The sequence below is a fragment of the Athene noctua genome, chromosome 1 (assembly GCF_965140245.1).
Source record: "Athene noctua chromosome 1, bAthNoc1.hap1.1, whole genome shotgun sequence".
Taxonomy (NCBI): domain Eukaryota; kingdom Metazoa; phylum Chordata; class Aves; order Strigiformes; family Strigidae; genus Athene; species Athene noctua.
Genome location: NC_134037.1, coordinates 90,237,841 through 90,254,312, shown reverse-complemented (window position 1 = coordinate 90,254,312; position 16,472 = coordinate 90,237,841). Strand labels below are relative to the sequence as shown.

The following is a 16,472-nucleotide window of genomic DNA, read 5'->3' as shown; positions in this document are numbered from 1 at the left end:
ATTCAGTTTGGACAGACAGAGCAGTATCTTAGAACAAGAGTAGAAAAAAATTCACGCTCCTAAGCAACTCTGTTCCTAAAAAGCAAGTGTGCAACACACCAAAATTTGTCTACAGAAATCTTTGACACCAACATAATTTCTCTACACTTTTCTTACAGGTCAACAACACATTTTCAGAGATATCACAGTTATACAGTAAGTAGATAAATAAATAAAGAGTAAAAAATCTTTAGCATGACAAGCATCTTGAGCAAGATAACATCGCCAAAGCATTCAACATAAAGACTTATGATAAGATATACACACAAACATGGGCTGAGTGAATATAAGAGTCAACAGAATGTGCTCATCCAAATTTGATGAAGGGGAATTCTGAGGGAAGTAAACAGAAGATGCACCTATTTGAATGTTTTTACTCCTGTCCACAAAAGTTTAATAGCACTTTTTCTTTGCCTGCACACGAAAAATATTTGCAGTAAATTTAGTGCTGATGAAAGATGCCAGATTGATAGCCCTAGGGACTGAGTTTCTCTGTATACACAGAACAGATATAGCACAGAGTGAGAAAGTTTGTACCCCTGCCAAAATGCCTTACAATACACAGCTTATGCAACAGTCTTCACACTACAGAACCCTTTGCCTTTCCGCTGAAAATGTCAAAAATATTGCTGCTTAGTGTTCATTATAAGGGAAAATAAGACACGGACACTGTTATTAGCATCAGTAGGGACAGTATTCAAGGCATGAGCTCATTTAAAAATGTTTATTTTTGTGCTGAATGGCTCTTTTGTCAGCTGTGAACTTTGTGGCAGTGTTTGTAAGGCTGCAAAGTCAATCTGCACCTGGTGTGAAAATGCTTTCCTATTAAACATCATGTTATTACAACAGAAAAATACCGAAGGAGTGGTTTAACATAATAAGTTTACATTAACATACATGACTATACACTTAGTGCTCAGAAATGCTCTCAAAGGAGAACTAACTTGATAGTTTCACTTAATTGGTACCTGAGCACTCACTCTCCTGCGATCTGCACAATTGATCTAGCCCACTTTTAATGGACAGTAATTCCCTATTAACCAGGTTTTCAGCGCTAGGCTGGAAGGTACATTGTCACATGGAGCAGGAAGGCTTCCAAGGAACCTTGGATTCTTATTTCCCTTACTACTAATAGCTTGTCCAAACAGCAAAAACACTCTACCACCCCCTCCCAAACCAAGTGTCCAGCCATTTTTCATTGTCAACAGATTACACATAGGAAAACAGTAAATTATATAGCATAGTGGCTCTAAATAAAAAATTTCTGACCTCATTATAAAGACCAATTTTCACTTAGAAGGAAGATGTCAAATACATCCCACAGGCTGTAAATTTACTGGATCTCAAACCAGACTGAAGCATAGGATTAAATGCTACTTCAGTTCTTGGGACATTTCTTTTGTGCATGTATAGGCTTGGAGTTGGGGACAGCGATGACAAGGGAACAGGACAAAAGAATGAGGCTACTCTCTGACTGATTTTTAAAAACCCAATTCTTCCTACAGACTATTTTCCTGAGTGTAGAGCACTTACAGTGCCTTTGAAGAAACCTACTACCACTCCTACTATTTTGCTTGGTCACTATTCAAAGTATTACAACCAGATTACTGAAGTATGCTGAATAGAAAAAGTGAAAACAATAATTCTGTGACATCCTGCATCTCAGCGAGGCACAGAGACGCTTCTGCCAATTCAAGCATGTAGCAGGTTATTTTATTTTCACATTACTGAAGCTAATATGCTCAAGTGATTCTTTCAGCTCTTTTTCTAAACATCAGTTCTGTTGTAAGCTTTTTTTTAAAATTCACGTTAGCGGTTTTATTTGGTAACAGGTAAGCCTTTCACTACATGCATAATTTTAAATAACAAGAAGAACAATCAGTATTAAGAGTAAATCTCAATTTTTTGATGAGTTAATTTTACAATGAGTTAATGATGAAATGGGATATGGTGAATAAAATAGAATTGTTCTGAAACAATTATATGCTAACAAACTCAATCTGTATTCTGAGCCCAACAGGTGACTCTAATGAGACGTGTCACTACCAGGACAAGAAAAATGATGATCCTGCAAATCTCCATTCACATACCTCTTGTTTTTTTTTGTGGAAGATGGGAATTCCACTGAATTTGTACTTATAATGAAGTATGGGCATAAAAGGTTAAAAAACTGAGATCAAGATGTATGTACTACTGCAATTTACCCCCTTAATTAGAAATGGTTGTCTAAGAAGTTAATATATAGCAAAATAATACTGAAAGACTAGTTCTGTGATATTCCTTTTAAAAAACAGACTTTAAATGGAGCCAATAAAAGTAAAAGAAAAAGACATTTAGAATAATCGAGAAGAAAAATATCTCTTTACTGATCTTTTTGACCCATACAAATAATGAAGTATTTTGGTTCAAGGATAGGCTAGAATCCAATCAAACAGGTAACTGTTTTGATTCCTTCTCTGATTTATTTCAGAAAACAGTAATTAGGAAGAAACAATAATTTCAGAGCACCTAACAATGCCCTGCAATTACAAAGATATAAGGCTCTACGAGGTAAGACTGTAATTCAAATATTTACATGTGGCAATAGCTAGATTGAACTAGAAAATATGTGCCACAATCAGTCATTAACTTAAAAATACCTGTTCAAATGTCCTTGGAATACACTTTAATGTATTAAACAAGTCTCTGCATTATAATTTCTAAACAAACAAACAAAAAAGTATAAAACTTACCATTTTCCTAAGGTATCAATAGTTTCTCAAGGATAATGACCAGGTCAGAAAGAGGTAGTCCTTTATGCATGCAAGATTCAGTATATATCTGCCAGTTCTAGGGGAAAAAAACAAAACAAAATAAAGAATTGTAGATTTATCCTTAAGAGATCTATGGTTCAGTGCAGGCAAGTGCTAAGCTAAAGTAAATAGAAATGTGAAGAAAAGTGTATAATTTCTAGTGTATTAAGAGTGTCAGAGCATTTTGCCTTTACTTAGCAAACAATCTCTGAATAACCTCAAGTTCTCTCAAGAGCCCATTCAAAGATGACTCTAGCACTCCTGAGAATGCTCTGGCAACAAAAAATTCCAAAATTCTTTCATTACCCTTAAAATATATGAAATACAACATGGTGATATAGTAACTCTACCTAACCTTTCCGTGGCCATAACCATCAATAAACTTTGATAAGGAATGCTGAAATAGGACATTACTAAACACTTGCTCCAAGAAAAACAAGTTCTGCTCAATGTTCTAAAAGTCCTACGAATTAGTGAACTATCAGACTAATTAGTATGAGAGGAGAAAAGCTATTAAAAACATAAAGTCCAGTTTAAAAATGGATTGAGGTCTATCCCATCATCCAGCTGAACAGTCTGTCCATTTCCCTTAAGGCACAGGGAAGACTATTACAGCACTCAGTGTAAAAGAGCAGAGTATTCAAAAATAAATTGCAGATATGAAGAACTGCTGCATTTGACAAGGCATCTGCAATCTTTCCTAAATTCAGCCCCTCTTCATGCCACATACAGATCTGTCAAACAGAGAATAGGAAAGCCACGATTTTCTGTCCCAGGTTCTGCTTAATAGAGATACATCAAACAAAATGGCATTGTTTATTAAGTAGGCATGTGTTAATTTCTCACTTTAAAAACAGAGAAATGAGAAGAAATGAAGCAATTTGCACAAAATCATACAGAAGGTCTACTTCTGAGCAGTCAAATTAAACTAAAGAGCAGTCTACTCTGTGATTGCCAGATTGCTCTTGCCTGCTGCACAAACTAGGCAGGGAGCAGGGAAACACGTTTGGGAGGATTCTCTCTCCCCGTTCCCAGAACTCCATCACACCGCGGCCACTCACCTGCCACCCACAGGTTTTAGCACAGTATCCCTGAAGGATGAACTCCAGTTTCGCAGAACGTGAATACGTTTTGGAGAAGGTCCTAAAGTGATGTCTCGTTAAGGCATTAGGGAAACCGTTGAAAAGAGCAACGTCGCTGCTACCGAATTACTGGTTTTACCTAAAACGCAATTAAAAGACGGTATCGGGCTGAAAGAAGCCGGCGAGGACCGACGCCGGAGATCTGCGGGAGCAGGATCCTGCACCTGCTGAGGGCGGCAGGGCGATACAAAGAACCGAGTCCCGAAGTGACTATTTAGCTGCTGACGCGGAGATCAAAGACTCCCGTGAAACACCCAGGCAAACCTCAAACTAAATACGTAGCTCCTGGGACTTCCACCGACAAACCGAGCAAAGACCGCTCCACCGGCGCCCGGCAGAGCGTTTCCCTGACGGCCCAAGCCTCCCCGCTCCCGAACGGCCAACCCCCGCCACACCTCTCATCCCTCCGGTTTGCTCCAGGGGCACCGCTCCGGGTGAAGGAGCCGCATCGCCAGCACCTGCCGTGCCGGGCTGAGGCGGGCAGCGAGCTCAGACCTCCCGGTACCGGCCTCCTCCCGCCGTGCGTCGCCGCCGCCGCCGTCTACCCGCCGCCCGCGCTCGCCCTCACGGCGGAGCTTGGCGGCAGCCGGCGGGAAGGTGCCGTCCCCGCCGCCTCACCTTAAGGCGCCTTGGGCACCTTCCCGCCGCCCGCCCGGCGGCCCTCACCCCCCCCCCCCCCGTAGCTCCCGGTCGCGGCCGGGACGAGCGGAAGGCAGAGGCACCGGGGGAAACATCTCCCCTTTCCCTCCTCCTCCTGCGGATAAGCTCCTGCCAGCTCACCTCAGCTCCGCAGCGGCTCGGGCGGCCGGGACCCGCCAGTCTGCATGGCGTGGAGGTGAAGGGGACGGTCCTGCCGCGCCGCCGCAGGCTCCCGGCGGCGCAGGGCTGGCACCATAGAGAGGGCGGCGGGACGAGAGACCTCCGACGATAGAGCGGAAGCGCGCTAGAGAGGCTGGGGAGAGGCGGAAGTGACGCTCCCGTTGCCGCGGCGATCGCGCACCTGGTGCCTGCGAGCGCGGGGCCGGTGGCGGCGGCGTGGTGATGCTTGGTGGCCGGGCGCCGCCGGGCGCTGCGGGCTGCTGCCGCCGCCTCCTGGCAGCGGCTCTGGCGGCGGGGCTGCGGCCGCTGCTGTGCGGGCCGCCGCCGTGCTGGTGGGCGGCGCGGCGGTCGGCGGGGCAGTGGCCGAGCCCGGGCCTGAGGGTGCCGGGGGCGGCGGAGGCGGAACTGCTGGTCCAGCAGACGCAGCAGGAACGGCAGCCCGGCACGTCGCTCCGCCGCTTCATCGCCTGCCCGCGGCTGGCGCGCACCGTGCAGCGCTGCCTGCAGAGCGGAACCGGCCCCAAGCCCGTCCTGCTCGAGTGCGCGCCCGGTAAGCCACCCCGAGGTTCCGGCCGCTGCCGTCCGGTGGTGGGCCCCTCCGCGGCTTCGCTGACCCCGGGGCTTCGCCGTCCCCGGGGTTGCCGGGACGGAGCGCTGCCCGGCGTGACTCAGTGACCTTGAAGGTTCAGCGTGAGCTGCCGCCCTCCCCGCCGGCGGTAACGGACCCCCCGCCCCGCTCTCCCGGGGCCGTGGGGAGGTGCTGAGGGCCGGAGCCCTGCCTTTCCGGGGATTTCGGGCGGGAGTGGCGGCTGCGTTGCGTGACGGGACGGGATTCGTGCTGGGGGCTGCCCCGGCCCCTGGCCGCCGCCCTGGTGTTTTCCCAGGGTGGCCGTCGGCGACCGGCTGCGCCGTCTGGGTGTCGCGGCCCGCCTTGGGCGGGTGGCGGGGGGTTCCACTGATAGAGAGCTTTGGGGGAAAACGAGTGAGTGCTCAGTCTGGAGACCGGAGTCAGCAGTGTTAAAACTTTGCCATTGAGCAAATAGAGATGTAAATTTCTGTCCGGGTAATATTTTTGGTTTTGTAGAAGAACTTGATCTCTGTTAGTAAAAGCATGCCTACGACTGTGTGCTATTAGACAGCTAGCCCTCTGCAGTTACTTAATCTTTTTTACATTTTTGCAGAAGGTATTTTACCTCTAGAGATAATATGTGTAATGTTTCAAAGTATATTTCAGTTGACAGAAGAAGGAGTAGAAATATTTGAAACATTAATGTTCCTTAGTATCTCATTGTAATTCTGTACTTAGAGTAATTCACTGAGTAATGTCAGGCAGACTGTGTGTAAATCTTTTTTCTAACTGTTTTTGAATTGTGTTTAAACAAATACAGGTTATCACCTGTTGAAGGTGGTATATCCCAAGTGTTGTGTTGGGAAAATCACTAAGGGAAATCACTTAGAAAAAAACGCTCTTCTTAGAAGTTTATACTTTTTTTTTTTTTTTTTTTCCCCTCTTTAGGTCCTGGAATCTTGACCCGAACTCTGCTCAATGAAGGTGTTAGAGTGGTAGCACTCGAAAATAATTCAGCTTTTCTTCCAAACTTGCAGGTACACTTTTGATTTGGTACCACATTTCTAAAACCTAATTAAAGTGGAAAATAAGAAATTAAAATTGTGTAATAACTGTTGGATCAAAAAAGGAATTAGCCAGTGTTACTTCTAACATTTGGAATAGTACTTAATAATAGTAAGTATTGTTTGGTTTTACATTGCATGTTCAGCAACAGACTGTTTTATAATCAACTGACGACATTTTGTGAAAGAAGCTGTAAGAAGCAGCTCTGAGATTGACTCTTGTTGATTGGGAAACAACTTTAGCTAGTGCTTGAACAATTTTTTGGTTTCAATTGGGTGTTTTGCAAGATGGGTTATTGCATCCAGTTTTCTTCGACTGAAACTAATTTTATTCAGTCCCTAGAGAATAGCCTGGATGGACAATTAAAGGTAATTTACGGGGACTTCTTCAAACTGGATCCTTTGGTGACTGGAACGGTGAAACCACCTGTTATGTTTTCTGACAAACTTTTTGAAACCATAGGTGTGGAAGCAGTTCCTTGGAGTGCAGGTATATGTATATGATCACTTATGTTACAAATAAATTTGAAAGGTGCATAGGCAGTTTGGCTAAGTCTTTGAGATTTGCTTGAGGTATGTGTTCTATTTAAATATATGCTGGATTAACGGATACTATTTTGTATATTTCAGCTTTACTTTGGTTCTTGCTAGCTTCAAAAAAATATGGCAATATGAAATCATGTGTTTGCTTGTCTTTATTAAAGTTTTAGTCTAATGCAAACTGGGCTTATCTTTAACTAAAGCTTGAATTGTATTAATTCTTGAAAAACATGAGCTGGCAGACTTTCTTTTCTTAGTTGTTTGTAGTTTAGACATTAACATTAGTGAGATTTTCTAGTACAACTTGCAAAATTTTGAAGATACTTTTACACACTATTGAAACAGATGTACCTGTGAGAGTTTTTGGAATCATACCACAAATAAAGGAAAGGATCATACTTTGGAGGCTTCTTTTTGCCCTGTATGAATGCAGTTCCATATACAGATACGGAAGAATAGAACTCAACATCTTTGTAAGTGAAAAAGAGTACAAGGTACGTGTAAGAGATTTTATAGGTAAAGAGTATGTAGTGCTTCACAGAACACAAAAACATTTATATTGTACAGCTAATGTTTTTGTCAGTGAATTTCTTTTTCTGTCAGATTTTTTAAGTCTTGTCTGTTTCCTGCTTGCTCTCTTTGTGCAGTAATAGCATTGTCAAGACACATTCTGTTGTCACATAACCACACATCTTACAAATGTGAAGACTGTTCCTTGAGAAGGACATGCAGCAGACTAGCTGCTTTCTATTGAAACTTGTGAGGTGCTTAAATTCTGTAATGTGCTTTTGCAACAGAATCGTTTACTAATTGCAGGTCAATGAAGAGTGAATTCAAAATGCCTTGAAGAGGACTCAGTTACTAAATACCATACTCAGTGAGATGTACTTGTCCTCTTGGGTATCCAGTACTGAAAAAACCTAAGGCAAAATATGAATGATTTACACACCTTTTTATTAAAGTTCTGTACACTAAGGTGCAAAGCAGCTTTCTGGATTATATGTTCCTAATTTATGCTGTCCCAAACCTCTAGAACTGTACTTGCAGTTCAAGGGTGTCTTTTCTTTCTGTGAAACTGTAAGGTTCACACAGAGCCACACACCTTTAATTACTTGAAGTAAGCAAAGATTTCCAGGTGTGCTTACACAATCTCTGTTGTGCCTAATACCCTTCTGAAAAAAGGTAAATCTTAAGTATATTCTTCTGTGAAATGAGAGGTTGGACACCACTAAAATATCCACTCAAATAGTATTTTAATGGCCAGATTTTTGAGCAAATAGGGGGCAGCCTATTCATTTAATGCAGTCACTGTTGTTTTTTATTAAGTTTTCTGATTTTGTTGTGAACCCTGTTAAATGAGAGTTGTGTACCTAAGTAAAAGCAATTGGAACCATTTTTTTAGGGCACTGTTGGTTCCTTTTTGGTTGATTTTTTTTTTCCCTGTTGTTCATATGATGAGGCTGTCAAAATGTGTTATGAGAAGTTAATTCTCCCTGCTACAATTTTTTTCCTTTGCTCTGTTTGAGAGTAACATTCCTTTGTTATTTTTGCCCTAAGAGTTGTCTGATCTGTAATATTGAACAGGATGATGACTGTGCAAGCTGCTTAATGTTCAGTGAGGTCACCTGATATTTGGCTGTACTCTGTTTGTGTGTTGTATTGGGAATATTATCTTATCCATGAGAACTGATTACTGGTCGTGTTACGGTTTTATACAGAATGTGATCCCTGTTTCTCTTCTGTGTGAAACTTCTCTGCCTTAAAAGGGACTAGAAGTTATAAGCTGGAAGTTCCTACACAGTTCAGTTATCCAGATAACTGCTGCAAATAAATACTTAGACTGTCATAATGTCTTCTAATCATGTGTTCTGACAAGATGTACTAAAATAGCACAGTATGTATTTGAGGCCTAATGTAACTTTACCTTGCAATTTTAGACTTAACTATGAATTTCTTACCGCTTGTTACATATATAAGGATTTTGCTTAGATAAAGAAGCAGTCTTAGTTTTTGCAACAAAAATGTTCTTCTTTTGCCATTTTGTTAGGTGTTAACAGCAAAGGCTGGGGACGTGAGGGCTTACCAAGCGCTTACTGTAATTGGGCAAGTAGGATGTGAAATTCAGCTACTGCACATGGTAAGTTTTTCATACCAGCTGACATGGTCTAATGCTATGGACATGCTTTTAGAAAAGGATTTATAGTGTTTTACCAGTGTAAACTGATTAGAAGCTAAATTGATGTTTAAATTAGTTGAAGAACAATTGAAAACTTTTGGATGTAAAAACCTGGAACAGTCATGTTTTTTGTAAAACTCTTTCAATTAAGCAGCATCATTATTAATTATGATGTCAGTATTTTCATTATAAATCACTGTACTGAAAAACATTTATTCTCAGAAGCTGGTAGATAAAGAAGTTTGTGCAACAGATAAGTCTTTTCTACCTTGCCAACGGTTGTGTGCAACTAGAAGACTGCTCTTCCAATCTGTCATAGTCTGCTCTTTGTTATGTCTTCTGTGTTTTCCCATCATGTATGCTTTTGACTTCCTGAGCTGTATGCAGAAGAAATGTTTTTTCGAGTCTTAGTACCTTTATGTTCCAAGTTGGTCTGCTTCTCCTGCTAGTCAAACACGCTATGGTTTAGTTTTAAAAAGATTTTTATGTTGTTGTTCCACCTCCACATGAGCACATGGCCATCAACTTTCACTTACTTTATGCTTTTTAGATTTATCTTTGTTTGTGCTCTGTTTTCCTAGCAACCTGTCCTCATAGTTCTAAAGTTTTACTAGTCTAAAATGTTTCACTATCTGTTGTATTCCAGATACCTTATACCATAAGGTATATACTAAGGTTAATATTAAGGAGTTGAAGGATAAGATGTTGCTTGTTGGAGATGGTCATCTATGACTCTCAGGGATGAAGAAAAAGCAGAGGCATTCAATGTGTTTTTTGCCTCAGTGTTTAATAATACTGATCAACCTTGGGCTGCCCAGTCCCCTGAGTCAGAGGACCACAAGTGTGGGAACAGTGACTTTCCACTTGTTCACACCAAAGTTGTAAGGGACCAGCTGTATCAGCTGAATGTTCACAAGTCCATGGGGCCTGAGGGATTCATCCCAGAGTACTGAAGGAGCTAGTGGATGTTCTCTCTCGATCATCTACCAAAGGTCTTGTGAGTCTGGGGAGGTCCCTGCTGACTGGAAGCTCGCCAGTGTTATTCCAGTTTAGAAGAAGGGCGTGAGGGAAGACCCAGGGAACTACAGACCTGTTAGTCTGACCTCAGTTCCTGGAAAAATGATAGAAAAGATTATATTTGGTACTACTGAAAGTAGCAGCCATCAGGCACATTCAGCATGAGTTCACAAAGGAAAGTCCTGATTAACTAATTTGATACCCTTCTATGTTAAGGTCACCCACCTGGAGCATGAAGGGAAGGAAGTGGATGTAGTTTCTCTGGATTTCAATAGGGCTTTTGATACTGTCCCTCACAGCATCCTTCTGGACAGTTGTCCAGCTGTGGGATGAGGGGGGTCACGGTGCACTGGGTGAAGAACTGGCTGAAGGGCAGAGCTCAGAGGGTTGCAGTGAATGGGGCTACATCTGGCTGGTGACCGGTCGCCAGCGGTGTTCCTCAGGGTTCAATTCTAGGGCCAGTTCTGTTCAATATATTTATCAATGATCTGGGTGCAGGAGCTGAATGCACCATTAGCAGGTTTGCTGATGATACCGAACTGGGAGGTGCTGCTGACTCGAGGGACAACATGACTTGCAGAGGGATGTAGATAGATTGGAGCACTGGGCAGTCATCAGTGGGATGAAATCTAGTAAGTCGAAATGCCAGATTCTGCACCCGGGATAGAGTAATGCTGGGGACAAGTGTAAACTGGGAGAGGAGTGGCTGGCGAGCCGCCCTGCAGAAAGGGATCTAGGAGTGCTGGTCAGCAGCAGGCTTGATATGAGGCAACAGTATGCCCTGGCAGCAAGAGGGCAAACCGCATCTTGGGGTACATCAAATAGAATAGCCAGCCTGGCAAAAGCAGTGATTATCCCTCTGTATTCAGTGTTGGTGTGGCCTCACCTTGAATACTGTGTGCAGTTCTGGGCTCCACAATTTAAGAAGGATATGAAGGTACTCAAATGTGTCCTGAGGAGGGCAACAAAGCCAGTGAAAGGGCTGTAAGGAATATCCAATGAGGAGCAGCTAAGGACTTTAGGTCTTTCTAGTTTGGAGCAAAGAAGGATGAGGGGTGACCTCATTGCTCTTTGCAGCTTTCTGAGGAGGGAAAGGGGAGAGGGAGGTGCTGATCTCTTCTCCCTGGTATCCAGTGACAGGACGCATGGAAATGGTTCAGAGCTGCACTAGAGGATGTTTAGTCTGGCCATTAGGAAGCATTTCTTTACTGAGAGGGTGGTCAAACCCTGGAACAGGCTTCCTAGAGAGGTGGTCGATGCCCCAAGCCTGTCTGTGTTCAAGAGACATTGGGACAATGCCCTTAACAACAAGCTTTAACTTTTTGTCATCCCTGAATTGCTCAGGCAGTTGGACTAGATGATCATTGTAGGTTCCTTCCAACGGAAATATGCTATTCCTGTTCTATTTATATTCTAACAAAGCACTGTAATTCTGTAATATATTATATCTGCTCCCTCCCATAGGAACCTTGGTCATCATTTTTAACTAATTTGAAAAACAGGGGACTGGCAGTACCGAAAAGCAGGGTAAGATCACTGTGTGCGCTTTTGTCCTTTTGGAGATGCAGCTAAACCCTTTTAACTAAAAGGTTAAAATAACTTTATAACAGCATTTACACATGTATTTTATAAGAAGTGTTTTTCTAATTAAAACTTACAGGGAGCATGTAGATACAATCAAAAGTGGGGTGAAGAATTGCTTAGAAACTGAAACAAACTAGTATCTTCGTTGTGTATAATGGAAAAATTACAGTGAATAAAGAGCATAAAGGGATGTGCACAGGTAAAGTCTTTTTCAAAAGTTACTGGCAGAGTCACATCTACCCGCTTAAACAAAACAAGTGTTACCACAATTAACAGCACAGTCAGTATGCTGCTGGTTTTGATTAAAACGGTTGTTCACATGTCCAGTGTAGATTCTGTGTGCTGGTTAATTGCTGAAAAGTGTGAGTCTCAAAGCTTAAATATCTTGTGTAAAGTTCTTTCCTTTTCTCTTTCAGAGAAATAATGATGTTCCTTTGTATAATACAAGAATATTTCTGTTTAATACCAATAGTATAAAAGCATGTTTACTTCATATTTGGTTTTACCCACCCCAGAAAACTGCTACAGTAGTATACTGACTATTGTTTGAAATGTTAACTGTACAATATAAGTGAATGCAAGTGACTGGGTGTGCCTTACACTCTTAGGTGTGTTGTTGTAGAGCCATGTGGAGAGGTGTATCAGGTGGATTATGTAAGGTGTATTGTGACAGCCTTAGGAGAAGTACAAATATGTGATCTATTGGACCATATATCCATTGCTGCCAATGGAGAAGTACATTTATTTTGGTTAAAGACTCCACTCCCTGTTTCATGAAATTCTCAAGTTGAAATATTGTCTTAGTGATACACTCAAATAATTCTGTCTTTATTTACAAAAGGCAGGTAGTTAAAGTGATCTCATCTAACCTTGCATAGCATAGGAATACTTTAGACCATATAATCTCTTGAAAACTCATATCAAGCCTGTATTGTCTATTTCAACTAAGAAAGTTCAGTGGTAAAAAATAAAAATAAAACTGAAGTGATAGTATGTTTTGTTTCTTGTTTCCTTTCCTGTTTGGGGGGCAGGGAAGGTAGAACATCTTTGTTCTAAAACAAAATTTTAAAGCCTCAGCTTCCAACCATCTTGTTAAGACTTCTAAAACTCTAAGAAGTGTTACTGGTTGCATAGATGAAATGCTCACTCTTAGCTAATGACAGACACTGTCTTAAAAATGACTTTCCAGTGACTTTTGTTTTTCTTGCAGTGGCTGCCAAATGACCATTTATGTTTGGTACGACTGACTCCTCGGCAAAATCTATTTACAGGAGTCTTGAAGCCCACAAATTCATCTACCTTTATTTTCATGGTGAAACAGTGTCTTGCTAAACCCAAGTCTAGACTTACTGATAAATTAAAGTAAGTAAGAAAGAACTACAGTTTTTATACTTCAGAGAAATACAGGAAAATATTAACCTATGTTCTCAAAGCAGTATGTATTTGCAGCTGAAATACAGCTTGCCTTTTTTTTTTTTTTTTAAATTAATTGTCTAAATGTAGAATAGAAGATTTCAGTTTTGCAACCCACAACACAACATTTTAGGGACTATTCCTGTCCTGTATTCACAGATGATAAAAACTTGAGGTTTGACAGGAAGGTCGACAAGTATTTAGAATGTAGATGTGCTGTAATTGTCTGTACCTCCAGTGGAGGTGAGGTCATGTATCTGCAGTAATTTTCACTCATTTTACAGACATAACAATAAAGTCACCAAGAGTTTTGCAAGTATAGAAATAAAAAGCTGGAAAAGAGTTTCCGTTTATACTGAACATCAAAGTAACGCTAGTGAAAAGAGTTGAAAGTTATTGAAGGTGGAGTGGGGATGTCCTCAAATGGCTTTTGGTTATCTAATTAAAAAATTAGGCTTTAGACCTATTTACCAATTACGCAACTCTCTTTAATTATTCTTTTTTGGTATTACATTGGAGCTATTTGCTTTGCTTCATGATCATTAGATTGCTGTTTTTCATCAACGGGAAGTGTTTGCAGTCTGGAAAGCATTGACTTCAACTTGTTAATGAAAATAATTAATGTCTTGTTTGCTGGTAGTAATTTATGGAAGCTAATTTCCAGAAAAGGAAAAAAAAACAAAAAAACCCCAAAAAAACCCCCAACCACCTAATAACTTCCAGTAACTTATTTAGCAAAGACAAGTGCAAAGAGCCTTAATGGATTTCTTTCTTAAGGCTCAGTGGTGTACCTAATCTCCACTCAATCCTTCAGCCAGGAAGTGGAGCTAACCTTGAAGGCTTCTAATGTGCATCTTATTTATACACCCTTTTCTTGTCTGGGAAATAGTTTGTATATATGCACATTTATAAAAGGTCTGGTTTCATAGCAATGATGTAGGTGGTGACACAGTGGATACGTCTATTTATATAAGAAAATACCTGGGAAGTGTAAGTTACAGTAACTCATGCTATATTGAATCATCTTCTTGAAGATGACCTTGGCTTTAATTTCCCAGGCTTGAAAAATAACCCTTTTTTATGCTGTAATGCCTGTTACTGATTTATGCAGTTGGGGAGGGAGGGCACCCACTCTCTAACAAGGAGGTTTATGTGTTTTGATATTGTCTGTGTGTGCTGGGGGCTTTATTGGTATTTATGTCTTATTAGCATAGGTTTCTTCCTGTTTGCAGTATGGATTGAAAATAACTTGTGCTGTAGGAAGATGTTAGCTTCCAGAAGCTGCAGAAGAGTGAAACGGACCTTCAAATACTGTTTCTTGCTCTTTAATTTTTCACAGGAAGAAAGGCTCCATATGATTTTGTTTGTTTGTTTGTTTGTTTCAGTTCATGGAGCTTGGACAGTGATGGCAAATTACTGAGAGAGCTAGAAATTCCAAAAAATGCTGCAACACGTAGCTTATACCCAGAAGACTATAGGCGTCTTTTTGAAGCTTTGCAAAACTCTAATATGTTTAATGACACCTGGTTCCATGATGAAGTGATGGATAGTATAAAGAACATGAACTTAAAAATCTAAAGTTGCTGTCTTTTGGAAGACCACCTTTGCTTCTGGAAGATTACTTTGATAAGAAATTATTTAAATAAAAGCAAAGATACTGTTAGCTAGATGATTTCCAGTCCAAGCAGGAAAATAAATTTGGCAAGTAACAAGAGCCCCTCTGCACAGGATGAAAGTAACAAATTCACAGATATTTGATCACAATCCTATCTAGAATGGACAAACTGCATCTTTCCCAGGAGCATGTTAGTGACCTGCTGCTTTTGGATGTACCACTTAAATGGAACTTTTTGTTGCACTGCTGTATATTTACAACATTTGAAAAAAATAACAGATCAAATATCATTATTTGTGTGGTTTGTTATTTTAGTGCTCAGTGATTCGATTGCCCTTTCACAGATTCCCAAAATACATAGGTCTTTACAGCCACTGAATCTGTTATATTGTGTCCTGATCTAAAAACCTTGCAGTCTAAAGTGAACATAAAATTAATAAATCAGTAATGGTGGGTTAATAGAAGACAAGGTAATGACAGCATGATAAAACATCAACAGAGAGTTGTTTGGTTTTTTTTTTAACTAAAGATTGTTATATCTCTGAGGAAAAATGTTGTAACCGTTCTTTCGAAAATTTGAGAAGAACACTGTGCAGTCTGTTCTAGATTACAGTACGTGAACACCTATGTGCACGTAGGCTTTATCTTATTTTAGGTCTGAAAACAAACTCACAAGAACATCCAGTGCTGTTTAAACAGTTTGGAAAAAAATAATCACCTTCAACCTTTTGTCAATATGTATTTGTTTAATGTGTATTATATGTACAAAATAACTTCAAACTCATATGCTATTAAAATTATCTTTTTTAGCCATAGTACTCCATAATGCAACTTGTTCCTAGTTTCTCTTTCTGTCTTACCATATAACTTCTGTTGTTGTCCAACAGTGCTGGCAGGCTGTACTGGTTCTGTGTTCTCTACTATCTTCTCTGTGAAGAGCTGTGGCCAAAACTATGCTTTTTTTAGCAGAGCAGGATAAAGGCTGAGCTATTTTCATGCTTTAGAAAACAGCAGTGACCAAAACAATGCAAACACAGAATTGTATTTCTTAAGTGTAGTCTGAGGTATAGCTGTAACAAGCATTCATTTCTGTCCTCCTCCTGCAGTTCTGCTGCAGAAGCAAAATGGACTTTGAGCAGCCTCAGTGCACCCTGCTAGCTGGGCTGCAGCTATCTGTTTAAGCTGCTGATAAGCCTTTGTAATGTTATGATGGATACTGGAAAGGCAGAGGTTTAATTTGCAGTCTGTCTCAGAGCGTTACTGGTGTAGGTTGTGAAGATTTGAGACTGTTTACATCTCTTACTATTTCAGATAATTTGCATTATAAATTGACCATGAACGGCAAACTTGCTTTAACAGAAGCAATTCCACCTTTTTTCAGTCTCAGTAGATGGTAACTGTCTTATCTACTGGTCTACAAGAATGCAGTGTCTCCTGGGCTGATTTTCCCTCCTCCTTCCTTGAATCAAATACCTCTTGTTGCAGCAAGATGACTTACATCAGCATACCAGAAGTATGCGGTGTAAGTCCACCACTGTCTACATAAACTTCTTTAACTATGTTGATGATAACATTTCAAACACAAACTGAAAAAAAGAAAATTGTTATTCGCTGTGATTTTTTTGATGCTGTTGGAAAACAGCATTTACTGAGCCAATGCAGAGACTCCCAAGGTAACAGCAGGAGTCTGTAAGTAGAGGAAT

At 40.9% G+C, this 16,472-nt stretch overlaps 2 protein-coding genes across 3 annotated transcripts in view; one reads left to right on the top strand and one right to left on the bottom strand.

The window, feature by feature from the left end:
• CNST (consortin, connexin sorting protein) overlaps positions 1-4,910 on the bottom strand; it is a 53,659-nt gene extending 48,749 nt beyond the window's left edge. The window contains exons 1-3 of one of the 2 annotated variants that reach the window (XM_074896877.1): positions 4,754-4,910; positions 3,893-4,052; positions 2,772-2,868 (exon numbers count right to left, since the gene is read on the bottom strand). The gene's annotated coding sequence lies outside the window, so the exon portion shown is untranslated. Of the gene's footprint in view, positions 1-2,771; positions 2,869-3,892; positions 4,053-4,368; positions 4,624-4,753 lie in introns of those variants that run through there. The other variant, XM_074896878.1, reaches the window with a different exon arrangement.
• An 8-nt stretch (positions 4,911-4,918) lies between these two features.
• TFB2M (transcription factor B2, mitochondrial) lies at positions 4,919-15,595 on the top strand. Its single transcript, XM_074896879.1, has 8 exons — positions 4,919-5,342; positions 6,309-6,397; positions 6,761-6,914; positions 7,310-7,458; positions 9,012-9,101; positions 11,622-11,684; positions 12,952-13,103; positions 14,540-15,595. The coding sequence occupies exons 1-8, from the start codon at positions 5,015-5,017 to the stop codon at positions 14,730-14,732; spliced, it is 1,218 nt and encodes a 405-aa protein (XP_074752980.1). The 5' UTR covers positions 4,919-5,014; the 3' UTR covers positions 14,733-15,595.
• Positions 15,596-16,472: the final 877 nt, after the last annotated feature.